Below are 27,365 nucleotides of genomic sequence, written 5' to 3' on the forward strand. Positions count from 1 at the left end.
AGCGGGACGAATTTAAGCATGAGCTGTCTTGAACCAAAGCCAGTGTGAAAAGGTTTTTTGGGGTTGAACAAATACACATCTCTCTGAAGCTTCATTACATTTCTTTCTATCAGAAAGTGATGTCAGAAGCTACAGCTCTGTCTGCACTTGGAATGACTCTTAATTTCCATGTAGCTTGCCAGCTGTCAGGGCAGCCGTGCCGGTGGTGATCCTTCTTGCTCTCTGGGACAGCTTGAGCAGGTCTGTATCTGCACCAGTAGCTCTGCCAGTACCAAGTTTTATGTCCTTTTTGCTTGCAATTCAGTGTGATGCTAATGCATTTCTACAGACAACTGTTTGCTGTGAACAAATCTGCTGATCCCCAAACCAGTATAGGTGTACCCCCTGAAAGGTAACCCATTGGTTCCTAAATGGCTATTCTGAACCTGCCTGTGCTAGAGGCTGTGACAAAACTTTGCCAAATGCAGAGCAGTGAGTGGAGTCAAATGGAGTGGCTGAGGCTCCTGCAGTCTCCAGCTGCTTGGTGAACCCCCTTTTCCAGCTGGGTAGGGATTTCCAGTCTAGTAATGAGTACACCTCTGGACCTTTGCAGGAGTGTATAAACCATTCTACAGTCAGTTTATCTTAATTTGAGAGGCTCACCACTGCAGTGGACCAAAAGCTGATTTTTAGTAGTTCAGATGTTACTGCTGTCTTGGAAGTGGCAGCAGCAAATATATTTTGTTCTGCTTCTGCAAATCAAACTTCAAAAAAGTTGGTATTTAACATAGGATCCCTACACTGGCTTAATGTGAGGTGCAGGTGTTTCATTTGTTGTTTTTTTTTTTTTTTTTTTTTTTGCTCAAGGTCATTTTTTCCCATCCAGACCTGTATTTTTTTAATAAATAGGAAAAGAATGCAATATGGGAGATAAAGAGAGTTGTAGCTAAATTCTGAAAATCTTTGCGAAGCAAAGGTTTGCCAAAATGCATTTGTTTTGTCTTATGATGGTGTAGTTGATTTGGCCTAGCTTTTCCTGAATTTTGCGACTTAACAACTTGTTCCGCTTCCACTGTTTCCTTATGCAGGCAAATGGTATGCAGTAATATCTTTTCTAACAACTGCAAAGCAGCTGAATTTTTTTTTCTTTGAATTTGAGATATCATCACTGATAATTAATGTCTCATCAAGAAACAAGACAGTCCCTGCCCTCTTTTATAGACTTTGCTTGAAGCATGTCTTGGGACAAGACTGTACAGGTGTGAACAAATTGTAGTCAAGAGGAGGAAGACCAAAAACCTTGGTTTGTTTCCCTGTGTTGTGGCTGACATAAGATTTGTTTCTGTAATAAAAATGGTGGAGAAGAGTGCAGAACAGCTCAGCAATAGAACAATCTGTTTTCATTGTTTATTTCTCCCATCCATAGCCTGTGATTTACAGTGCTCTTCTTGAAAAGTGTTTTTTTGGCAAATGCCAGCTGGTCTCTGTTAGATTTCTAACAGCAAAGACTTCAGTGACTTCTGTAAGAAGCACACATGGTTTGGTTTGACTTTGTGTTCCATGCTAACTACTGCTCTGCATCTTTTCAACAAAGCGCCGTGATTCTTAGGTTTGGCATGCCCTGCTTCTGTGAGCACAAGTAGAGCAGTGGTTTTGTGTTACGCTGAATCCATGGCACAGACTTCTTTTATTTTTTTCAAAAACCCAAACCATATAAATACCTGATTATCTTTGCTGAGAGAGTAAAGAACTACTTTAATATTCCCAGTAGCATATTTTGAACAACAATTCTTTAATTAAAACAACATTGGTCTCTTCCTGTATTTCATGGCTAGCAAATGAGAGAAAACACCAGTGTTAATATCAAAGGGAGTCAGTTTTCATTACAGTAATGGTTCAATTGTGCAATGCTGTAGGCAGTGAAATTTAATATTATTGTGACTTGTATTGTAATTGTAGGATGACAGAGGAAAATGGATTAAGTTTAAATACAAGCGTACGCAGCAGCACATGGACTTTGTCAAGTGGAAGCCGAGGGTGAGGGTAGGACGAGTCCCCCTCTGGCTCTGTCATAATGAATTAGTATTTTGTAAATAACTGGCCACTAGACTATAGATTTATTATCTTTTGTAGATATATGTGGACACACACAGACACACATGAATTCTGCACTGACTGTAATTGCAGTGTGGAGTTGCAGAACGGGTTTATGCCTGTAGGCTTGCAGGGTATTTGAATGTCTAGGCTTCTTGTCTTCACCTTTCATGAAAATATCCTTGCCTGCCAGTTTGTGAAGTTTTCTTCTGAAGGATACACCCATCCTTTCAGTTAAGAGATTGCTAACACATGAATGGCCTCGGACTAGAAAGCCCTTTGTCATTCTTTTCTTCCTGTTGAATAAAACCAAATTCAAGTTGCAGATGATCTGTGCTTTAGAAAATTGTGACAGAAGGACAACTAGTGTTAATGAACACTAGTTCTTTCTCCGTTTCCTATGTACATGTAGATTGAAATGGAAAATGGTCATTTAAACCACCCTTTACCGATGTCTTCTATGGAAAATTAGGGACAATGAAAGCTAGATGTTTCACTTGTTTACAGTTCAGGTAAGTAGACGATGTCCCCAGAGCAGTGCCTGATAATCTCTTACTGTATAAACACTGTGCCGTTGTCTTAACCTATTTCTTAACAGTGTTTCATAAAAGCATGCATATGTTGAAACCTGTTCTAATGTTAAAGTGCAAAAGGGGGCAGTAAAGTGCTATCCAAAAAATGTTTATTTTTTAAAAGGTGCTTTTTTTTGTGGTAAAAGTTGTATTTCTCAACGGGCTTATAATCTTCTATATCTAGAATAATGATCATATGAATATTTTCTGTTTGAAAAGCTCGCAAATATAGCAAAAGTGTATCTGTAAGCATTGTGGGAACAGTGCTCGGAGGTTATGTGTCCATGTTCTGTCCTTTAACCTAATCCTGAAACATGCTACATATTTGGAAGGAATTGAAGGCGGAAGGCTGCCCTCAGATATATTTAGGGCATAGCTATATGAAACATTTCTGAAAGAATTCCAACATTGCTAATCATGTCTAGTTCTCATTTTGTGCACTACCAATGCTGCCTTTCTGGAAAAACAAAATGAAAAGAGTGCTGAGGCTAGAGGTTTCTGCTTGAAGTACTGAAGTGTGTAGTGGTGGCATGGGTCAAGAGTTGGGCTCCCATCCAGACCCACATGCATCATTTGTCAAGAGGTAACTAGAAAGAGCAACTAATTACAATGCACCTACTGAGTGTTTTCTCTTTCAGAAATTCCTCAGAATAAGCCATTAATACAGAGTGGCTTCTGCTCTCCAGTGCAGCCACTTGCAGTTTTTAAACTCTCCGTAGAAAGCATGTTTCTGCTGAGCTGCAGTAAAAGAGAGAGTGTGTTTGTGTGTCTGCATGCTTGTACGTGAGAGATAGCAGGCAACAATTTGAGGAGTAATTCCCTCTTTATTGAAGTTAAATAAGTCCAGCACTGTTGTGATGGTTCATATTTTTGTAAATGCTGATGAAATTATATTACAACACACTTAATACACTTACAAGTTAAATGTTGGTCTTATCCATCTTTTTTTTTTTTTTTTTTCTTCTTTTTTTTCTCCTCTTAATTAGCAGCCTGTTCTGAAGCACATTAGGGTTCTTTGGTGATAACCAGCATTGATTTAGTAAGTAGATCACGATTCTGTAGTACTGTATGTGCTTCTAGTAAAGCAGTAACTGCTTTATGCACAGTAATACAAAAAGTTAATTGGTAATAATAGTGCTTTATGTGAAGATCAAGTAGAAAAGTTAAATATAAAACCTAATAAAAAATCCTTCACCATCATTGATAAAATATCAAATTGCATAAATTTTCAGTGTTACAAGCCTTAAAGTATGCACTGCTTTATGAAAAAAAGCCCAGATCTTGTTTCCCTTTGATATAGACTGACTGTTCCACAGGCAACAACAACAACAAAATAAACAAACAAAAAACCAAAGAATCTAGAAACAAACAAAAAAAACTAGATAGATGTTTGCTCTCAGAGAAGTTTTTAAGGCTGAGGAAAATGTGCTTTCCTTTTACAGGAGGAAAACTGCACATTAATTTTACAGCCTGGATTTATGTCAAGGGATGATAGGCAAAGCTCAAGATGATCTGAAGATTTTATTTATATAACTAGGTGGTATTTATTTTTATTTTTTTGCTTTGCTCTGTGTGTGAGAACCAAGCGGCAAGGAAAAGGGTGTTTTTCCAGCAAAGCTAGCCCATCTCTGGCAGCAGGAACAGCAGGAATTCAGCTGTACAGCAAGGCCCAAGGCATGGAAGAGTCTCCAAAAAGATGTATCTTGTGTCAGGCTCCAGGTGACCTTCCATCTATAGGGAAATGAAGAAGTAGGTATGGTTATTACCAGACTTGCCACAGTTGCAGGTATTGGGCTCTGTCAAGTGCAAGGCTGCTTTAGATTTGTGACTCTTACACTGAATGGAAAGTAGAAGTGAGCATATATATGTCTGCAGCAGCAATAGTCACAGGAGTTATTTGGTTATCATGACACATCGTTCAAGGAGGCATTTCCCAATGTGTTTGAAGAGTCATTGTGTCCGTGGGTGTTCCACTATACACTGCAAGCTCTGTGCCTTAAGGACTGTGATGTGATGGTACAATTTGACTGTCAAATCTTGCAGATCCATGCAAAAAAAAAGTCTTATTTGGAGAAAAGTGTATGCACTCTCAGCAAATTCTTATGCCTATAAAAAATTATTTGCTGTATTTTGAATGCTTTCCTGTGGTATTTTACAAAGGGTTGAATAACGAATTGCTAAATGAAACAACTAAAATTTCATGCATGCTTTGTTCTTTGTCCGTTTAGAATTTTGAGTAAACACATTAAATACTCCTTTTTGTACAGGAAGCTAAGCATTCATTTGTGAGTGTGTTACATGAGCATGCCCTAGTGGAGTCAGTGGATGTTTTGCAACTGACTTCAATGAGGGTTCAGGAAAAGGCACAGAGAGTGGCATCAATTTGTGTGGCTGCTTGAGAGACAAAATGGTGGCACTTTTTTTTTTTTTTTTTTTTTTTTTTTACCATTTTGTCTCCAGGGTGGTGTTTAAAAGAAAATAAATCCGTGAGTGTTCCCTCTTTCAATGCACTGCAAGACTTTCTCTCAGGAGGCCTGAAAGAAGATGGGCTACTGGGGAGGTAAAAAAAGATGGGCCATGAGGAGGTGAAAAAAGGGGAAGGGCAAAATGGTGTACGGCAAAACCCAGAATAGAGCTGAGTTACAGTTTCAGTGAACTGTTTCAGTGTATTTATGGGCTTTCTGCAGGAGTTAACTACAGAAGCTGCTGAGCCCCCTGTAGAGACTCTTCCATTCCAATGGAAATGAGAAACACAAGAGCCGGAGCTTCAGAAACCTGTGCTACTGTATTTCATAATTTGGCTTTGTGTAATGTGGTGTTTAACATTAAAGATTCTAAGGGATGTGAATATATTTGTTTACCATTCTTCAATTCCTTTTTATGCAAGTAACCATTGGTTTAGTTTCATTAACTGCCTGGAAAAATGTTGCATATAAACAAAGGTTAGCAGATTAAACTTCTTAAATTTTATTGAAATTCAACAACATACCTATTTAATATATTCTGTAAAAGCCTTTTTATAGTATTAAAATAATTTAATAATATGCTCTAGCAAAGAAAAGCAGCTTCCAAAACTCACTTAAAAGAATGTTAATAATATTAGATGTGTTTCCTCTTGTGTTTTCAAAGTTTCATTTGTTAGTCTCTGTATAAAGCCAGTTCTATCATTTTACTGTGTTAAGTCTATGGTAATTTTTCTTGCAGAGTTCATGTAAGAGTTGTGCCTTTCTTTTTAACTGAGTTCCGTACTCGTTTTGAGACAAAGACTCCACATTAATCTTTTTTGATGAAGCCTGTTTTTCTGTCTGTTCCATAGCAGTTACTGATCCTGTTTTCATTGAATTCTTGTTCGCTTAATCCATTTAAACTGGCATGAGATCAGTCCTATACAATCACTTGAATCTGGAAAAAAAGCATTTGGGGTTTATAACTGGGTGTATATCTTATATCCACATGGTGTGTCTTTATGTGTAATACTGGATATGACAGAAACTAATATGAAAGCTCTGCAAGAAGCAAAAGACTCATTTTATAGAGGACTTTGGTCTATGTTTTTGGATTTTTTTCAGTTCAAATCTTTAGGAATCAGTACACATTTTCAGCTCATTCAGCTGGCTATGGTTAGGCATTGCTACATCACTAAAATTACTAGGACCCTTTCCTAGAACTTTTTATGTGCTTTGCATGAAGCTCTGTTAGGAGCTTTGCTTTGCTTAATTCTTTTCCTGTAGACAAAATGATGTTCAAGATCTAATTTTTATTTTTTTTTTCTCAAAAGCCAGATGATGAATACACAAACTATTAATAACCATTCTTTTTAAACAATAAAGACCAGTGTGTGACATGCTATTCTGTATTCCATTTGCACTTGCACAAGTAACGGACTAACGGACTAACACTGTGCTATTAGTGTTCATGACATTTCCTGAATAAAACTTTTCAATGAATAATTTTAAAGTCAGACTGGTAGTTAAACTTCATAAAGCTAAGTGGGTAGGATTCCCCAACAGAAGGTTTCAGGCTGTATTTTAAGAAGCCTCTTGATTGTTCACATTTCTAGGGTTGTTTTTGTTATATTAATTTAAAACTAACCGCCTACACTGATTAGTTCAGGTAAGGTATTAAAGAACAGAATTTTGGCACTGTTTCCCCAGTTAAATATAAGAGACTCTCAACAAGTAGTAACATGCTCTCTAAAACTGCATTTATTTAATAATTACTAGGGTATAGTTAAAGATAAGTGTCTTGCATGTGTGTGTGTGTGTGTATATATATATATATATAAAATTTTACAAGTTATGAAGAGTATGCCAACATATTTTTTACATCACTGTTTATTAAAAAAATCTTTCTAAAATTTATTTCTTTGAAAAAAAATCTGTTGATGCTTTTGCAGCTTCGGAAATGGTTGTCTAGTGAGGAACAGTCAAATATTCTCAGTGAAAAAAATCTTTTGGCAGATAGAGTTCTAATTTTATTAAGAATTTACTATTATGTAATTAGGCAGGTTTGAATGGTTATCATTAAGGAAAGTTCCATTAATATTTAGCCTGTGTGAATGTGCTGTGTTTCTATACAACGAAAGTGCTGTCCTTAAGAAAGCTGTTTGAAACTGTATTTTTTAATTAAATAAAAAAAATCAAATTTAACTTTTCTAGGACTTGGACCACTTAGGACACATTAATGCCCAGGAACTGTAGGACCTTAAAAAAAGTAAAGTGCTGAAAATTACTATAGCACTGATGGGAGTGAGGAAGAGAGTGCTCCTTCTTTTTTTCTGTTATTTTTTTCCCACTTACTGCAGCATGTGATTTTTTGAGCTAAGCATAACTTATTTTTAAAAAGCTTTGAGAACTCTGTATTTTGCTGTTTTTCGCTAAGCTGCATGACTAGCTGGATGTGTGTGGGAGGGTTTCACATCCATGGGCTTTGCACAGATGTCATGTGTCACCCACAATACACCAATTTGGGGCTGCCAGCAAAAATGTCCTCTGTATCCAAAACTCCCAGACAGAAAGTGGATTAATTTCATCATACAGCATTTTTACTGTACTTCTTTTACTTTCCTGTGCTTTCTCACAGAAAATGCTATTACTAATTGTGGATAAGATTGTTCAAATGCCCCTGTCATTTTATCTGGCTACTAGAACAAATGAGTCAGGAAACTAGCTGAGTTTTTGTTTTTTTTTTTTACGTTTCTGTTGGGGTACAGGAACCTGCATTGGTATGTAACTTTCCCAGTAGTGAGAATTTATATTTGAGAAGCAGAAAGTTAGGAAGTTAGCTTTTTACAGAAAGCAATGGCTCTGGCGCTGTCACTACTCCTGACTGCTCAAAGAGCCATGTAAGTATCCTAAGCAACCAGGGATGTAATGCAGCCTCCCTGAGAGTCATCTGCAGGACTCTGGAAACCTCTCGATCCATCCTTAATATATTTCTGTTTGGATAAAAAAAAATTTTTTTTAGTCACTGAAGGCGCATGCCCACTTCAAATATAAACCCAATTAATCAACTTTATTTTTTACAGATGCAGCCCTACAAGTGTGTTTATATCCTAGAATACTTAAGGCTACACCAAAGCACTTGCAGAAATAAAGATTTAGGATAAATTCAGCCTCACTGAATTTTTTATTGGCCTCTACCAAGGCCAAGTATATATTAACAAGCCCCCAAAACCCCCCTTTTTTTTTTCTGGGATGTAAAGTTGTTGGAGTAGTGTCATAAAATAGTTGTCTTAATTTTGTTCCTTGTCATTAACTAGTTTCAGGAAATGCTTTTTACCCAGCAAATAGTTTACTTTAAGTCTTTGTGAAAATACAGTAGCTCAAGTACTGTGCAAACAGAGAGGGGTAGCAGTGTCGTCTGGTTAGGAGTGGTCACTGAGTTGTTGTGGTCAAACTGAAATGCATGAGGTGAAGCTTTTTTATTCTCTCCATCCACATTTGTGCTTTATTGTTGTAAGGAAGTAAGGAAAGTAAAACTAGTTTTACTGAATTATACTAAGGATAGCAAAATTATCTTTCTTGTAAAGGTCACAGTCAAAACTACAAGCTGTCGAAAATAAAAACGCAGTATGATCCAGTTCTCTGATTAATCCTTTCAATTTCAGCCTTTTTTCTTTCCTAATCCTATCAGTGTTAGATCCTAAAAGTTGAGAAACTGAAGTGGAAGCAGATTTACTGAGTTTAATGCTAAAACTGTACAGACTGCAGGCGCATAGTGAGAGTATTCCCCTGCCATAAAGTCTAACGAGTTCCTGGGTTAAAGCTCTTGTAAAATGTGCTTTAGCTGTCTGCTGGGGGTGGTTTTGTCCTTTGCTTTTTATGGGGCAATTCCTGGCTGCTTAACCAGGGTACATGAGTGTGCTTTCTGTCTAATGGCTGTTTCTGAGAATTGCTTCCCTGCTATCTCTGAACTTGTCCTGATTGTGCTCAGAATTTTCACGGAGAACATACATTGCTGCTAGATGATCATACAAATCTATATATGAAATCCAAGGTTAGATTTTAGCTTTTTTTGTTCTTTGACAGCAGTTTTTTAGGTCATTTTATTGATATTGACAGACAGGTGCATGTTTCTAACCTTATGAATTTTGCATTTATTAAGAACACAAATCTAAATTAGTCAGTTAAAAAGCAAAGGGCCTTCCTTGAAAAAACCTTAAACGTTTCCATGATATGAAGAACTAACAGCAGGAGGATTGCATTTGTCCTGGCATGCAGGTGGATGGAAACAGGGTAATGTTCATCTCCTGCAGCATTAGTTTGGGTTGCGGTCAGACAAGATGATAACAGCTGTCAGTGACCTGGGTTAGCCCAGAAATGTTGTTGCTTTGCCTTTGCCTGGCCAGAATTGTTCCCACAGGAAGGGCTGAGTCAGAATCCATGCTACCCTCTTGGAAACATTGCCTGCTGCGGTAGTTCTTTCCGCATTTCTGATGTGCCCTTGCAGAGCCAGACACTCCCTTGGTAGCTCCTCACAGGGCTGGCGACTCCAAGGAGGATGTATTTCCACCTTTGCATTTCTGGTGCCATTTCAGTTTCAGGGATGTGGTAGTCACTGCATTCTTATGTTGTGTCTGGGAACTGAAGGAGGTGGTGCAACTTCGTCCTGTCTCCACTGTACGTGTATTTGCACAGTCGTGGCCAAGCCTGGTTTCTATAGTCTGGAAATTAGACTGCACGACACAAAGGAGCACAGTGATTTATGCATCAACAGTCTCTCTTCTTGCCACAACATTTCATTGTTCTTTTCCCCTAAATCTGTAATTACATGTCTTTGTCCTTCTACTTGCTGCTTCACAACAAATATAATTCTTACACAGGCTTTGTGAGTGAAAATAATCCCACTCAATTAGCACAGATCATAAACTCTCATTGTATGGGAGCAAGCAGTTGCAAATGATGTGTTTGAAATTTGGGGCATTGCATCCTACTTTTTTTCCTCATTTTGTAGGTTCTCTTCCAGTAGTGCTGCTTGCTGGTGGGCTCCTTTAGCAAAGCAAAAGGCTGGGAGTAATCTACGCCTACAGTTTTGTTCCTGAGCCTTAATATTCTAATAAGTTTCCAGGAAGGCTGCCTGTGAATAAGCTAGATTTACTATGTGCGCTGTTTAGCGCTAGCTCTTGTAGAAGGGTGTTCATTAGGCAGCAATTGTTTCAGTCAGTTTTTCAGGCCGATTCCCCATTAAGGAAGCTCTTTGGAAAAGGCTGGCAGACAGGAGAAAGAGAAAAGAGAGTCAGACTTTTAGGTCTGTGCTTTAGAGGACATTGTATCATTGGCTGTAGTTCTAAAACTATGCTTCCTGGCATTAATTGAGCAAATATATCTTAAGGAGAAAAGAAATGAACAAACAAACCTGCTGTGGCTTTTGTACTTGTGAGAAGGAGGCTTCTTGACTTGTGGATAAAACAGTACTATATGTAATTATTTATATTTTTCATTAGTGAAGAAGTAGTGAGATTTGCCTGGTAACTACTAATGATGAAAAAGATAACATATGAAGTCTGACCCCAAACACTAAAGCTTTCTGCCAGTCTATGTGAGAAGTCTCCATGTATACAAACGCAAAAGCAAGCCTGTATTTCATTTATAGCACATGAAAAAAAAAAAAAAGATAAATATAATGATGAGTTTACAGAGAAATCACTGTAGTATAGCAATCACACTATCTTGAAAGAGTGTTTTATTGGAAGCATGTGCTGTCCTTGGCTCAAGTAGATCTCCAGTCCATCCTAGATCTGTAAAAATCATCCTGATGAGTGACTGATGTTCTTTTGTGCTATACCAGTAACATTAATCAACGTTTCAATATGTTAAGTCTGAAAGTCTAAGTTGCTTCCTTTCCCATGTGGCTGCTCCAAATGAGCAATCATTCTTGTCATTCTCCCATATCCAAAATTAGCAAAATATGTGCAAGAATATTAGAAATGTTACCAACGTGGAAAGACAGGATTGTAGCCTGCAATGGCTGCTGCAAGCGGCCAAATGTGGAAGAAACTGCGGTGCTGCCCTAGATACAGAACCTTCTAGAGTTCCTAAAACAGAGAACTTTGGCTATAAAACTCAATGCATCCGTAATTTCAAAGATCTAAATAAACATCTTGCTGATATTGAGTCAGGCCCAGACTATTAAGGTCTAGTTTGTTTACACTGTCATTTTGGTTTTGGAAACTGTGTGTTTGTTCCTTTCTGTCCATTTTAATTGCTAGTTTTCTGAATGTGATTTTGTCAAGTGTTTCACATTTTCTTTTTTTTCTTTCCTCTTTTTTTCTTTTTCTCTTTTTAGATTCCTTCCTGGACAAGGATTGGTACTATATCCACAGATAGGAGACAAACTGGATATTATATGCCCAAAGGTGGACTCTAAAACTGTTGGCCAGTATGAATATTATAAGGTCTACATGGTTGATAAAGACCAAGCAGATAGCTGTGCTATTAGAAAGGACAATACACCTCTACTCAACTGTGCCAAGCCAGATCAAGATGTTAAGTTTACCATCAAATTTCAAGAATTCAGCCCTAATCTCTGGGGCCTGGAATTTCAGAAGAACAAAGATTATTACGTCATATGTAAGTTCAAAATAACAGTCGTTCATTCTTTATATTATCATTGTTTGTTCCTTTGTATTTTGTCTCATTTGCTATAAGCAAACCAAGAAGACTCCGAATGGGTTTGTATTTTTTTACCTGAAAATATTTTCTTGGCAACATGTTTTGATATTACTGCTAATTTTCATAGGGCCTCTGTCTTTTTTTTCCTTGATTTGTGCAAATCAAATCAGACTGTACTTCTGTGCCTGCAAAGAGCTGCTCCTTTTGCACACAATATCATGTCCTGTATTCACACTGAAAGGTTGTGTGCAGCTTTTAAAGCTGGAGAGAGACTTTTTATATGGTCTTATAGTGACAGTACAAGGTGGAAAGCCAGAAGAGGGGAGATTTAGTTATAGGTTAGGTAGAAATTCTTTATTCAGAGGGTGGTGAGGCACTGGAACAGTTTGCCCTCAGAAACTGTGGATTCCCCATCCCTGGAGGTGTTCAAGGCCAGGTTGAATGGGAACCTGGATATTCTGATCTGGTGAAAGGCAACCCTGCCCATGGCAGAGAGGTTGGAACTGCTTGGTTTCTGAGGTCTTTTCCAAGCTAAGCCTTCCTGTGATACTATGCATTGGCTGATTTGCATTTACAATGAAGTCACCTACTAGTATGTCTTATTTCTCCCATCTTCTTGAAACTGGATTGTTCAAATAGGCTGATAACTATTTCATGTAATGTCTGCAACATTATATATTTCTTCTTTTCTTAGTTTAAATTATTGGTAATTTTACCAGTGCACTAAGTAAGTACTTCAAAAATGGGAATGGAAATGCTTTAAATATAAATTAATTCTAGTTGCAGTCATAATGGAACATGCTGTGTCATTATGTGGAATATAAGTTGTGTGTCATAGAAACAAAGTAAGAATTCATGGTAGTTAATATATATAGAAATAACATATTTTACTAAATAACAAACATGGGAGAAATAAAACACCGCTTGGTTTTTAAGGTTTGACAAAGCGATCACTTAACTCAGTTTAGTCAGGGAGTAAAGAAAAACCTGATGCTGCTTACATAGCATTTAGCTTTGTCAAAGTTCCCACTGAAATCCAGTTGGATTTACTGGAGTAAGATTAGATGCTGAGAGATAGTTGTCTGAAATGCCACAGAGAGTGTGCAGCATAAAAATGGCCATTCTCAAATCATTGGTTTTGATGGTGAAATACATTATTGAGTTCTAGTTTTTAGAAAACTCACAACAAACCAGCTATAATGGAGTGAATTGCACTGTTACAGTTATTGCTTGAAAACTGGGCACAAACAGGGCTTTCTGTCACACTGTCAGTTCTGTCTTATCCATGTCATGGATTTACCCACAGAATTATCAAGTAAAAGTCATTTTCATTAATTTTGTATAATTATTTCATTACAGCAAGAAGACATAATAGACGTTGCGCTTTCTGAAGCGAGAGTTTGGTTGATAGAATTTCCTGAGACTTCAGTATAATGCCTCAAAAGTCACACTGGCCTTGCAATAATACTGGACTGCCTTAGAATATTACCTTCTTTGCCCAATTTGGCATAAACAAATTACTGATTTATCATGTATTGCTAACCTACTAACTCATCTGAAGCAGAATACCTGTACATTTCAATAGGTTGAAAAAAACAGCCATGGTAATCCAACCATCCTTAAACTAAAACTCTCTGGGCTTTTTTTTGTTTGTTTGTTTTTCATGGAAGAAAGCAACGTAATCAAAATGCCCTCAAAAACATGAAGAGGGGCAGGAAACTAGGCTGTGTCTCAGCTAGGACACTACAGAGACACTAGGACTAGACAGCATTTTAACAGTTTGTGTTCAGAAGCTTATGACCTAGTACATACAGCCAGATACAAGTTCTGGTAGTCAGGTTGTTTACTGTCTTTTTTTAAGTAATACAATGCATCTTAATCATGTACGCAAATTAGCCCATAAATCATTTGTGTAAGTCCTTATTACCAGACCTGTAAATCACCAGCTGTGCTCAGACCCGAATGAGAAGTGCACCCCATCTCCCTCCCACTGACTCAGAAGCACAAACATTGCTCCCCTTTCTTCTCTTTCCTTTCTGTTTGTTTGGGAATTTTGTTGGTTTTGTTGTTGATGTTTGGAGTATTTGGAGGTGAGGGGGATTGCTTTGAAGCGAATACATCAGTGCATTTTATACACCAGCTTTTGATTTTGAGGTATTCTTGGATCTTGTATTCCCCTGAGTAAGGGGCATCAAACAGCCTGAGATGCCAGTTTACTGAGTCCAGCATTGGTTCAGCGCTGGCTGTGGCTTTCTTATGCTGCTTATGCAGGCATGCTGCTGTCAGCCCTTAAGTTCTTTGCATTGTCATGTACCCTTATCATCTTGCCATTATTTGAAACCATGGTATGTTTTTTGTTGTTGTTTTTTCTTTTTTTTTAATCTAATTATATGTGGTTTGTGAAGCTGTATTATACAGTAAAATCTCTATTTACGTTAAGGTGTTAGTCATTTTGGGAGCCTTTAAGTAACAAAGCAGAGGAGTTATAACACAGGATAAAGAAGCTTCCTGAACCCTGTGTGCCTTTAGGGAAATGTGATTGTACACGAATTCTTCAAGCCATAATTTTTATATCACTTAGATGTATTCATGACAGATATAGTAGAAGAACTTTTCTACTCACTTCTTCCCTGGGTCTAAGCATATAAAAGATGTAACTTTTCTCATTCCCCATTTCACTTTTTTTTTTTTTTAAAGTAGAAATGATTGTAAGTTTCAGATACTTCTTTTCATATTTAATGGTATTTTAGTCCCAAAATAAGCTAAATCTAATCAATTTCTTGCAACAACAGCAGGGCAATGTACTTCTCAGTATACAGGTTCCAGTATTCAAAGAGTTAATTCTGTGAATTGTGGTACTCAGAAAGATGATACTGAATAGTATTGTGTAAGGGAATAAGTGATGTAACAGAATGTCCTTGCTTTTCACTTCTTTACCATCATCAGTTTTTGGTTCCTGGGAAACTAATAGATTCATTTTCCAATAGCTACATCTCTTTTCAGCAGAAGGTCAAATGCCCTTGAGATCATGGATATATTAATGTTAGATTATCTTAAAATATTCAACCATTTAGCCAACATATCTTAAGTCTCTAAGGAAATCCTTAATCAAATGCATGAAGATACACCATGCCAAACAACATAAATACCTGTGCAAAGGGCAAAGTTAAGCGGAACAAGGGTATGTAGATTTGAAATTCTGATGTTTGCATCAAAAAATCCTTTTATGTCTTTGCGTGCTTTAGGAATGAATTATAGTTTTCTGCTGTGTAGATTGCTCAGAACGAATGGGGACTTCCTTGATTGTAGGAGATGGCTCTGCAAGTTTGGATTATTGTGTAATTGCTTTGGTGCCACTCAGCTGCAGCATTTCTTCTATGGGTAGAAGATGTGGTAGAGCAGTACAGGCATATGCACTGTGCCAAAGATATTTTGTTATGGTGCATAGGAATTGTCCTGATCTCTTCCTGACAAACTTGGCCCTAGTCACAGGGTATGGGGAGAGCTGCAGTACGCTGAGTTTGCAATGATGGAGTGCCTCAGGGAACCCTGCAAGAAGCTGCACAGCCTGAGGGAAAGGAGTGCTGTGCTGCCACTTGCCTTCAGACTACTGTCACGCTTCTAAGATAGTTTGACCAAGCAAGCCCGTCCTCTTCTCACTTCATCTCTTCTATATAAAATGAGGGTTATATGCCAGCACCATCAGTGTAAAAAAAAATCATACATTGCTTAAAATGAAATGAAATTTTACCTGCTCAAAATTTGTTCACTGAAATTGTGGATTTTTTTGGTCAGTGAAGAATATTTGGGATTCAGGGAAGGGCTGCAGAATGGTCCTGAAAAATGTTTCTCTAAAGTGCTTGCTCTGCCTGCAACTTCATTAGCCAAGCTTGCTGAGCTAGTGATGTTCATTGGCTTTGACACTGGCAAAATGCAATATACAGCTTTCCTTAAACGTTTTTTTGTCTTTTTTTTTTTTTTTCAAATGACCCACATACATAAATGGCCTCTGGCTTAAATTAAAAAATATATGTATTCAACTTCTGACTGATTTAAAGGACTATACTGCCTAGCAGTGCTTTGTTTTGGATAAATTCTTTTAATAGCGTGGTGGCTTTTAAAATGGAAACAGTTGTTCTGAAACTTTAGCATTAGCTGGGTTTAAAAATTCACAAAGCTTTTATGTTTTCACTTTGTCATTCTGTTACAATTAAAGGGCAATAACTGTCTGAGGAAGAACACATTAAAGGACAATATAGATTGCACCCTGAAATACAGCCCAGTTGGGAAGAATAAATGTCTTTGCATGGCCAAATAGATTTACATTAAAATGCTATTTTAGTATTCTGACCAAACACCAGCTAATCTGCCTGGCTGGACATTCTGACACCTCTTTGAGATAGGATTCACTCTTCATTCCCATTGCTGCAAACACCCAGCAAGAGGTACCCTAAAGAAAACAGTAAATTTTCCTTTGTTTTGAGGTTAATTCTCAACTAGCTAAAACTGGGACAAAACCAGTTAAAGTTTCAATTTTATTTCTTTTGCAGTACAGACGTTACAGATGCTTTTTTAGAAACAGACAGTATAGCTAGGCAGTCAAATGTTATTTATTTTTTGGTGGGGCTTATAGTATTAAGGAAAGCCTGTGTGATAATAGCCACCCTGATTTCAGTTGCACAAAGATCCATTTTTTTCTTTCCTTTCTCTTCCTCCTCCTTCAGCAAATTAGATAAATGATTCCTTAGTGTAAAATGATATCCAGAGGTCAGTCGCTGACTTTGCTGAGAGTCTTTTAAGGGATATATCAGCAATGCCACTTAGCTCTTGTTGAATTAAATATAAATACAGCTCATACAAATAATATTATTGGAGAAGAAAATCAGTGTCTGTGCAGCTTCAGATTTCTAACAGTGTCTAAGACCTACAGGATTAATGGAATCATGGCCCTCTGGGGTTTTGTCCCAGACCACACAGATCTTCTTGTAAGAGAATAAGGCAATTTTAGATTGATGGACTTTGTTCATATTTAGTGCCATTACCTAGGCAATACCGACCGTTTATCTCCTTTAAAGTAGACAGAGATAGTTGAGCAGAAAATCTGTTATTTCTTTATTCCTTAGGGAGGGAAATGAAAGATAGGAATGCTCAGTGTGTTAATTGATGGTATGTTATGAAAAAATACATTTATTCTTCCTCCACATCCCCCAGGTATTCTGAATCAGATGAAAATGAAGAATAATTATTTGTGAGGAAGAATTATTCAGGAAATACTCAAGAATTAAACAGGATTTAAAATTTCATAGGAAGCTGTTTAATGTTTTTAGTCACTTTGCTGATTTTATTAGTTTCCTATAAACAATTTATACATACTGAAAATACAGTACATTAACAAAGAAAAACACAATATTCTCATTTAGAAGTCTTTATATGTATGCATAGTACACATAGTACAGTATTACAATACTTTGCAAAAAAAACCCAACAATTTAAGCCCTGGTCCTCAACAGTTGTATATATTCTTACATTTACATATATATCTTTGTTAGGACTATCTGCAGCAGGAGATGGTAGGGATGAACATGTGGTTTATATGCTTTATATTCAGACTATAAGTAACTGTTTAAATAGTGGGGATGTACTGTGAAGAAATACACAATGCTATGAGGAAAGTACTATGATCTGAAACTGAGAAATACACCAGCATACTGAAACTCATTTAACTTTCACTTAAGTTATGTGATGAGCATGCATGTGTCAAAGAGTGATCAGTCTTTCTTGTATGCTGTTGCTTACAACATATCTTTGTTACAGTATTATAATTCCTGAAATAAAAGACCAGGAAAATGTAAGCATTTATTAAGGCTTTAATGAAACCATTTTAAATATTTGAGATCATTTTTCTCTTTGAAGTCTTTACATAGTTGAACTGATGGGAAATGTATTTTTGTCTGAGAATTGAATTAGCCAAAGCACAGGATTGAAATGGCTGAAAAAAGGGTTAAATGTCAGTTTATATTTTCTTTCCTGATTTTACACCAGTCCTGAAAACTTTGGAGGAAGAGTATTTCAGGATTAATTTCTGATAAGTCCAACTATAAAACTGAGCCCTAAAGGGCAGTCTTCCAGTTGCTTTTTTTCAATCTCAAAGAAATCTTGCAAATATTTTTTTGTGAGTAAAACCAGGATTAAGCTTCAGGTTGTCTTAGTAGTACTTGGAGAACAGTTTCTACTCAGCTGATAAGCCTGGTTTTAAAAGCATGTTCAGGCCTTTGTTAGCAGAATTAGTTGATTAGATGACAGAAAAAATAACTACACTGCAGCAGCAGACTTGTCTTTATGCTCACTGATGTTCTGTAAGAGAAACAACTTTGAAACTGAATCCTGACAGGGAAACTGAGAAGGAATTGTTTTTCAAATATTCCGTGTTAGCAAGTAAATGCATTAGACTGCTGTGGTGCAGTTGTTCACAGAATCACAGAATGGTTGGATTTGAATGGCATCTCCCCAAGTAGATCAGCTACAGCAGGCTGTTCAGGATCATGTCCAATGATGGAGACTCTGGAGCCTGCTGGGACAACCTGTTTGAGGCTCACAGCTAAAAATGTTTTCTTAAGTTCAAATAGCATTCCCAGTATTTCAGTTGGTGCACACTGCCTCTTATCCTGACACTACTGAAAGCAGCTTCAACCTTTATTTCTTACTCTCCACAGCAGGTATAAACATGTATAATATCCCCTTGAGTCTCTCCTTCTCCAGGCTGAACAATCCTGGGTCCTCACCCTCTTCTTCAGTCCCTTCATCATCTCTACAGTCACTTGCTGGATTTTCTCTGCAACTTTCTATCCTTTCCACAGTGGGAAGCCCAGGCCCAGCTGCAGCTCTTCAGATGTCTCAACAGGATTGAATACTTGCAAGGGATCATCTCCCTAGACCTAATAACAGCACTCTGCCTAGTGCAGCCTTATGGGGTTGTTGGCCATCTTTGCTGCAAGGGTGCATTGCTGGCTTGTGATTGATTTGGTGTCCACCAGAAACCCCAAGGCCTTTTCTGGAGAGCTTCTTCCCAGATGGTTACCTCAGCTTGTGCTGCAGCTCTGTGATTCCACCTGTATTCCAGAGTCTGCCATAGCAGAAATAGTAGAAGAATCAAGACATTAGTGTTGTTAAAGAAAAGAGCTAAATATCCTGTAGCACCTTGAAAATTCATATTGCTTTTTTCAGCAATGTTCCCTCATTAAGTTATTCAGAAGTTTTTTAAAAGTTCTGTGCACAATCATGCAGCAATCAAAACATTGCTTAACTTCTGATCATCTTTGCCAAGAGTGCAGTCATCCAATAGTATCATAATTGATCTCAGTACTGAGGTGCCAAACTCTGTGTTGCTGAAGTATAGTTAGATGATGTAAATAGCTTTTTGTGTTTTGCAATAAAGCACACTTTTGTTGTGCTTGATGTAAAAGTGGGAGATGAAGGTATTCTTTTATTGGAGCAAACATGTGGAAAATTGCTCTAGATTGTTATAGTACAGAGCATCTCCCCTGAAAGGAATGAGGTTCATCTATAGGGCAAACTCTGACTGTGGCATTTTATTGAGGTTACTGCTGGACTCTGTGTGGTCAAAGCAAATAACGTCATGTCCATCTAAACTGTTATAACCATGAGACCGATGCATTTTCTCATCCATAGTGTTATATTCTGAACTGTCACTTGGCATTAACTCAGTCAGTGGTGAAGTCCTACCACCTAGAGATGAACTCTGCCTCAGAATGATGTTTTCCACTTCAGTGCTACTCGTATAGCAATTACTGGGTCATTAATATCATTGCATGCAATTAGTGACAGTAGAACGAGCAAGAGGTTTCTTATTTATTTAATATGAACTTTCACTATAACCCTTTCTTATCCAAGTACTGCAGACCGAAACGTGAGATTTTCAAGGCAGATGAGCATCTTCAAAGAGTAATGGGTAGAGTTCATATGATATAGAATATAGATCCTCATTTAATATTAAACCCTCTGATTTTGTTTCGTGCAAGGCTGCTCGTCATTAGTGACAATCAGTGTAACTTGAATGGTAGCTAATTGTGTTAGTTCTGTTCAGCTGAAGCAGAGCTCACTGTGGTAGTGAGAAGGTATTCTCATCCATGGGAGCCTTTTGCCAGCAGTGTGCTGGGAGAAAGAATAAACTATATAAAAAACACTGCTCATGTCTTGTGAAATTAACTAGCTAGTAATCTGCTTTAGATGTATACATTCTGATATACACTGAATATATCATAATTAGTGGGCTTACATCTGCCACAGTTTCTTCAGTGCTCACAAATATATAATTTGTTTATGTAAACTAGAATCAACCATGTGTACAGTAGATCATTATCTGAAAACATTTCTCAGAGTATGTGAATGTACAACTGAAATACTTTCAGAAATGCTTAGCTGTAATCAAAGACAAATTGTCATTCGTAGTGGTACAATGTTGAGATGCTTTTATTTTTTTTTCATCATCTGTAAATCTAAATTTTCTGAAAGAAAAGGGACACGACAGCAGTGAAACAAGTAGGCTTTTGCTGTGGATGGGTGGATGCTGTGACCTTCTGTATTGGATAATAATGCAGCATATAGTGTACAGTTTAGTACGCTTAAGTTGTGGTGTTCCTTAACCAAGAGATAATGTGGTGCTGTTTTTAAAATGATAGGCAGCAGAAACCAGTTAGAGCTCACAGCTTCTTTGGTGCAAGTTGCTCATTGTCTCTTTTTCCCTTAATGGAAAGTCTTTGTTTAAAAAATGAAATTAAATGAAATGATTGTATTCTTCCTGTACCTGTACTCTTGTGTGATGCCATGTCCACATGGAATTAATAGAGTCATTCTGAGTATAGGAAAGGAGGGAAACTGTGCAAGTACTCTCTCCTTATTTTGTGCTTAATTCTTTGATATTTGGGTGTTCTTTTTTTCAGTCAGGCAATGTGAGACTCAGTAAGGAGAATCTACAGATTTCCAGAGATGTTCCTTTAATTAAACAGTTGTCATTTACAAGGTAAATAAAAAGGCATTTTAAAGTACGTTGTACAGTACAAACCGGTTGGCTCTGTCTTAGTTGTGTCCCCTACACTTCACCCTCAAAGAATTAAATAGTAAAAAAATCTACCCCACTCTTTTCATATGAATATAAGTGGAGAATTTTAGGGAAAATTTTATAGAGAACCCTATTATCCACAAGTCTGTTCAAATTACAACCAGTCACACCATTTGCATTTGGACAAGATACATTTCAGAGTAGTAGTTAGGGAAGTGAATCACCGAATTCCACTGTGGAGCCTTTGCCTTCTTCTAGGCAAGAAGAGGCCTGTTTTTATTTTACTTCATTTTGTCTGGCTTTATTTGAATGAGATGGGCATTGCTGCTTACTTGCTGTGCAGAGTACAGTTTGTGGATCCATTTTAGATAGCAATTTGGACAGATGCAACGTAGGACATAATTTAAGAAATGATGAGATATGAAAAAGAAGGGAAAATTCTTCTTGTCCTTCATTCATGTAGCAGTTTTGCCTCATGTGGAGAGTGGGAAAAAAGGCTGGCTGCAAGAGTATTTAGAACACTACATAATATTTAGTTTAAGAGAAATTGTATGTTAATTTGAAAAAAATATATATATAGAATAAAATTGAACCAGTGGGAGTTTCTGGATGGTCTTTAGGTTGAGAAAGTCCTCATGAAATTCTGCTGCCACTTTGACTTTGCAAGGAGGACGAACGAAAAACAGAGGTGTTAAAAATATAATGAAAGATGACTGGTAAAGTGTATTTTGATTATAGATGTTTAATGATTGTTTTGGTATCCTATAGTAGGAAATATTAATTGAGCAAATCCAGCTAGGTTGGTTTTGTTTTTTTGTTTTGTTTTGTTTTAGTTTTTTTGTTTGTTCGTTTGCTTGTTTCAATTTATTTAAAGATCTTCTCTTTGTTGCTGTAAGATCAGTAGTAAAAGTAGGACGCAATTGTGTTGTTCAAGCACAAAGAGTTAAACAGAAGAAGTCTCCAGCCTGCAGATAGAAAGGCAGGCAACATGCTCACAGTAGTCTGTGCAAGTGCTCCTAATGCATTGAAATGTTACCGCTTACGGTAACATTGTCCATGTTTCAGACCGCTCGTAGTTACATAGTGGGAGACATTTTCATTCTAAAGCAAGAAATGAAAGTTTCATTGTCAGTCCGAACTTTTGTAACTAGAAGCAAGGGTAGACCGTTAGTTACTAGTGGTTTAAATTTGCGTACTTATCTATTTTTTCTCTTTAAACTTTATGCAGCTCATCCAACACCATGTATTTGCCAAACTACCTGTTCTTTGGTGAGTGGCCTGAACAATTTTTTGTATGGCTGTCTCAGGTCTCTGTGCAAATCTGGCATTGCTACTAAGTGAAAAGAGAGAGAAAGAAAAAAAAAAAATTCATTTAATTAAAACACTCTATTACCTCAGATGCCTTGTTCTTCATCCCTGGCTAGTCTAGAAACAGCCTCTGTGTTGTGATCTGTGATTTGTGGTTTCTCAGTGTGTGATTTCTTGTGTTCTTAAACCTGTCCCATAAATTTAGATAATTTATGGGAAAGAAGAATTATTTATTCTGTGCTTTACTAAGAAAGTCATTAAAAGAACTGAAAGCAGATGAAAGCAGTCAGAGCATGAATACATGATGCCCGGCCAAAATAGTGTACTATTACTTAATACAATTAAAAAAAAAAAAAAAAAAAAAAAACAACCTCAAAAGCTTTACATGTTCTTAAAAATCCTGTGACTGTACATTAGATCAAGTGTAGCTTTGTATTAAGAATAACTTCCTACTACTGTTGGTTCTTCTATAGCTTCTGTGACTTTTTGTTCCTGCAACGTGTAGGCTTTTCCATTCTAAGCACGGAAACAGCACAGCTGAGAACGAGTGTAGATGGATAGAGTTTTTATGTTTTATTTAGCTCTGCTTTTGAGAAACCTATTTTCTGATGCTGGCTTTAAGGAGAATCTAAGATAAAGGATGTTGACAGTCACTACTATTAAAACAGTACTGATCTAACCCAAAGAAACCTGTAATTCTCTCCTTCCCTCTTAACAGATCCACACCAGCAACAATTATTTCTTATTTTGATGCGCTGCTGAATGGCTTATGTTGTCCACACACATTAAACCAGTTTTGCCCTAGCCCACAAGCTGAGATCACTTATTCTTTCCTATAGTCTGTGGCTTAAGGTTTGTTTAATTTTCACAAATTATGTATGATGGTCCAAATTTCCCTCCTCAGGCATGTAGTTCATTTCATATCCACGGTGCAGAAATACATGTGTTATGAAGTTGTTGGTTTAAAGGATGTGACATTTAATTTGGCAAGTGGGTAATGTTTTTCACTGTCCTAAAGCGTAAAAGTACATATAATTGTGACAGAATTAAGTGGTTGAGGTTTTAGTTTACTGGTGTTTCCTGTTAAGTAATTGTGATGGTGTTTTTTAATTTTGTAATCTGTACTTTTAAGAGTGAGGGAGGATGAATTTTTGTTACTGTGCCTTCATTTCTAATCTCTTTGTGAATGAAAAGCTATACAGGCACAAATCCAGCAGCTTAATTCTCCATCTGATTAGAGCAATGTTACCAACCGATAGGTCGAAAACAGCCAAGATCTGTGCAGTGGCTTAGCCTCCTGGGAGGCAGTGTAATAACAATCAAATGAAGACATATTAAAATGTAATATTACTTCCTCTCCACGGGGACTGTATAAGAATCATAGCCAGGAACTATTCTTGTCAGCTGATTCTGTTTTGCTCACTGATTCTCTGCCCCTGCATTTATGACTAATGCATTTCATACAACAATCAGAGCTTGTGAAGTTTTAAAAGCAAATAAATGTAAAGCATCAGTCATTGATTTACATGAGTTCCTTTCTTAACAACAAAGAAGGGAAAGCAGAGCTGGCATGAAATTCTTTGGTCCAAATGAATTTATTTCTGCTTGTGTTAAATGAGATTATATATTAAGAAAGAGCTTTGTGAAACAGAAAATGTACAGTTTCTTCTCTAAAGTAAGAGACTGCATCGACAGACTCTTAGCCATAATTTCATATGAATTCATTTTCTCTTATAGTTGAAAGCCTATGCTTGTATTCCTTACAAAATGACAGTTGAAGTTGTATTCAAGGAACGCAGATACATGGGGTTCATGTAGATCTCAAACATCATTTTTTACTTACTAATGAAAAAATATCAACTAAAAATTATGATTTTGTCAAAAATTTTAGGGCAATTACATGGATTTATTTGTAGGTGTGGTTAGACTGTAAATAAGAGTAATGTATTGTGCTTTTGACAGTGATTAGTTTTGCAGTTGACACCAATGGAACAGAACAGGTCTCAGAAAATTGGAGGTAGCTATCCATCAAAAGATTAAAAACATTTTGTTACTAATACTTAGTTTTAGTTTCGTATGTATTAATTTTCCTTTAGTTTCTGTATTAATGTAAAATAAAGTGTGGGATCCTGAGAAAATTTAATACTCATGAGAAACTTCATAGTAATTATTAATTATTCTTATTAATGTTAACATTTAAGTAGTATCTAGTCTTAGCACAAGGTCATGTGAATGTGAGTAAATTTCTCTAAATATATCCATATTTGGACCTAAAAGTTTAAAAAATGCTCTTTTATTTATACACATGTATGTAAAAATAAACTGCAAGGGGGTTCTAAAATTTGATCGTGTAAACAATTGGAGAGTAGCCTTTCCCTCTTAACATAACATAAGGATCTTGTGTTATGTTTCTGTGTTCATACCCAAATCTGTATCACAGACACTTTTCTTTCTCTTTTTTTAACACCACATCAGTATAAGCAGAGATCCAGGTACAGCATTACTTTTCTGCAGAACTGTGAGTGTAATGGAGGCGTTTGGATGGTAGCAAGTATAATTTTCACTTGAAGATCAATATAAAAAGACAGTGGCAAGCATTTGAGGAATATTTTGTACTTGTTCCCTTGTTTGACTTTTGCGCACTATGCTGTCAAGGGGTATTAGCAGTGTGAAACTGTTTTCTCTGATGTCCCAGATTACTTCTCCCTCTCTGTGTCATTTTTCAAAGCTTAGAAGTATGTGTTTAAAACTACCCACATTCTTCCTGGTACGCTAGGGATATGTGAGGTTATATTTCGATAGTCTTAATGAATTTTGAAAAATAATTTCCTCCAGTGGCCTTGGGTAATTGTCAGTTTAATTACAGGGAAAAGCTGAGATGGAAACTTTGCTTTGTCACTGAAATACTCCTCTTTGAAAATTCTCTGTTCCTCAGGATGTAGCGCTCTCTACTCTGAGCTATAACATAGGCTTTCAGAAAACCCCTTGAAGAACTGTGGAAAAAGCGAATACTTCTGCAAATTCATTCATCTGACATCAAAGCTATGAAAGCATTCTTTTAGCAAGCAAGTGAGGCAGATTGAACTCTCACAAGCACACAACCAGACTCATTGTATGTTTGGTCTCTCTCATTTGGAGACTGTATTTGAAGTAATTTTGCATTCTTTTTGCTGTCTTACTTTCTTATTTCTGTACTGAGGTCAGACTGCATCCTCTGCATCTTATTGAGATCTCCTGCTCTGTAGGTTAAATGGATAGGCCTTTAAAGAATAAAAAGACATTGATGTTCAGAAGAAGCAGCACTCTATTCAATTAAAATCAAGAAAAAGGTGGTTAAAGAGCTGTGAACCCCCCATAGCCTAGATTAAAAAGCAAACGAAGAATTACAAAAAAGGAAGACAAAGTCAGTGTTTATTAGTTGTACTTTTAGTTGATGCTCAGCTTTGGTATTTCTATTTACTGCTTTTTTTTCCCTTGTCCTTGTGCTCTGGTACACTGGCAAATAGGTCATAAAAAACACTTTCAGCAAAGACACATTTGATTTATGTCCAGAACTGGTTCTTAGTATTGATTTTTTTTTCCCTCTGGAAAAAAACAAAAGAAAACAAAACTATATGTCTCCATTATTTTTTGAGCCTGGCAATACAGTGGCACATTTCAGATCTGTTTTTATCTTAAATTACTCATTGTGCTATTTTATATTTTAGAAGTCTTCCCAAGTCTGAAAAAATCAGTAGTTTAACTTACTTCCCTTGCCATGATTTGAGGGCAAGGGGAGAGGGGGGGGGGGGGAGAAAATAAGAGGAACTGGGAAGGCCTGTATACAGGGAAACAGGAATTTTAGGAGAAGAAAGCATGGTTTGGGAAGTTTGTATGGTGGCTGTAATTTGAGTTAGTGACAAAAGAGGCAGGAGTGGAACAAAACCAAGAAGTAGATCAAAGGCTAGGAAGCAGGGTTCAGCAGTATGGGGTTTATATCTTTACAGCTAGAGAGAAGATTAAGAGCAAGAAAAATACTGCCATGGGGCTAGGAAGACATTGTGAAGGAATAAGGAAATATACGTTGAAAGAAAATCCCCAAGGAAGCAGAAAGAGAAGGAGCGAGAATTAAAAACAAAGATCTGAGCAGTTTGAAGCCCTTGTTGAATCAGATCCCTAGCTGAAAAGAGGGAGGCACACATAGAAAAGTGCTGCTTAAGCTGTTTGCCAGAACCACAGCAAGCTCTGCTCTCTCATTTTCCATTTGTTTTCTCCAGTTGGTGGCCTGGTATCAGTGCGTGAGCATGTGTCTGCTTGCTTGCGCATTTGGGGCCTTGCATACATAGGTCCAAGAAATGACAAGAGTGCAGGAGAACACATGGTTTTGGGACCTGTTGGTGGGGGTCACTGAGGGGCTGTTTCCCTGCCTGGCTCATATGAGGTGTCCCCATTGTGTGAGCCTGGCCCAGTCTCTCTGGAGCCACCCCACTGAGGCTTGCTGTGCCAGCATCATGGCTGGGCATCAGCACACGCTGGTGGCAGCTGGGCTTTGGCATGGGTTGTGGTGGCAGTGGTGCCCAGTGTCCAGGAGCTGCCAAAGGGTTTTTTTTCTGGCAGCTGACAAGACATGCAGTCCTCATTGTGGTGGTGTGGTGGTGACTCAAACCGTTGGACTCTCCACGGAAGCTGTGTTTTGCACACACGTCAGCTTGTAGTGACAGGATTACGCGGGGGTGTGCAGTCCCAGCAAGTGTGGAGATAAGAGAGAACAATATAAATACAGGGGAAAGCACCCGCTTGTTTGCATGAGACGGAAGGTTTTTGTGAGAAGGGAATGTGTGTCCCCACACCAGCCTGCCCCAACAAGGAAGGCTCCTCAATGCTGAGAAAAGTGAGATTGTACTTTCAAATATTAAATGGTTTTCCAATCAGTGCAGAATCTCAGCTTTCACCTGGGTCTTTTGTACGCCTTCGCTTCTTCCAGCAGGAGATTTGTAATAGAGGAAGCAGGTGTAATGTGGTGATTATAAAGATATTGTTGGGGAAAAAAAAAAAAAAAACACCAACAGGGTGAGTTTCCAATGCTTTGCTCCTTTGAGACTGCCAGGGCTTCCCTTTCAGCTGACTGCATTACCTTTTAGCAGGTGCTGTGTTTTCATCCAAGTCAGCCAGTCAATTGTGTGCAGAAAAAAACTTGCTGGGTAAATTTGAAACCTTGATAACACATTCCTCCATTTGTAT

General features: G+C 37.4%; 1 protein-coding gene across 1 annotated transcript in view; it reads left to right on the forward strand.

Moving 5' to 3' along the window:
- Positions 1 to 27,365, forward strand: part of EFNB2 (ephrin B2) — a 43,770-nt gene that overhangs the window by 10,418 nt on the left and 5,987 nt on the right. Inside the window, exon 2 of the mRNA XM_052664451.1 lies at positions 11,433 to 11,716. Within this exon, the coding sequence (XP_052520411.1) occupies positions 11,433 to 11,716 (284 nt within the window). The remainder of the gene's footprint in view (positions 1 to 11,432; positions 11,717 to 27,365) is intronic.

The sequence above is a fragment of the Tympanuchus pallidicinctus genome, unplaced genomic scaffold, assembly GCF_026119805.1.
Source record: "Tympanuchus pallidicinctus isolate F22 unplaced genomic scaffold, pur_lepc_1.0 scaffold6, whole genome shotgun sequence".
Lineage (NCBI taxonomy): Eukaryota > Metazoa > Chordata > Aves > Galliformes > Phasianidae > Tympanuchus > Tympanuchus pallidicinctus.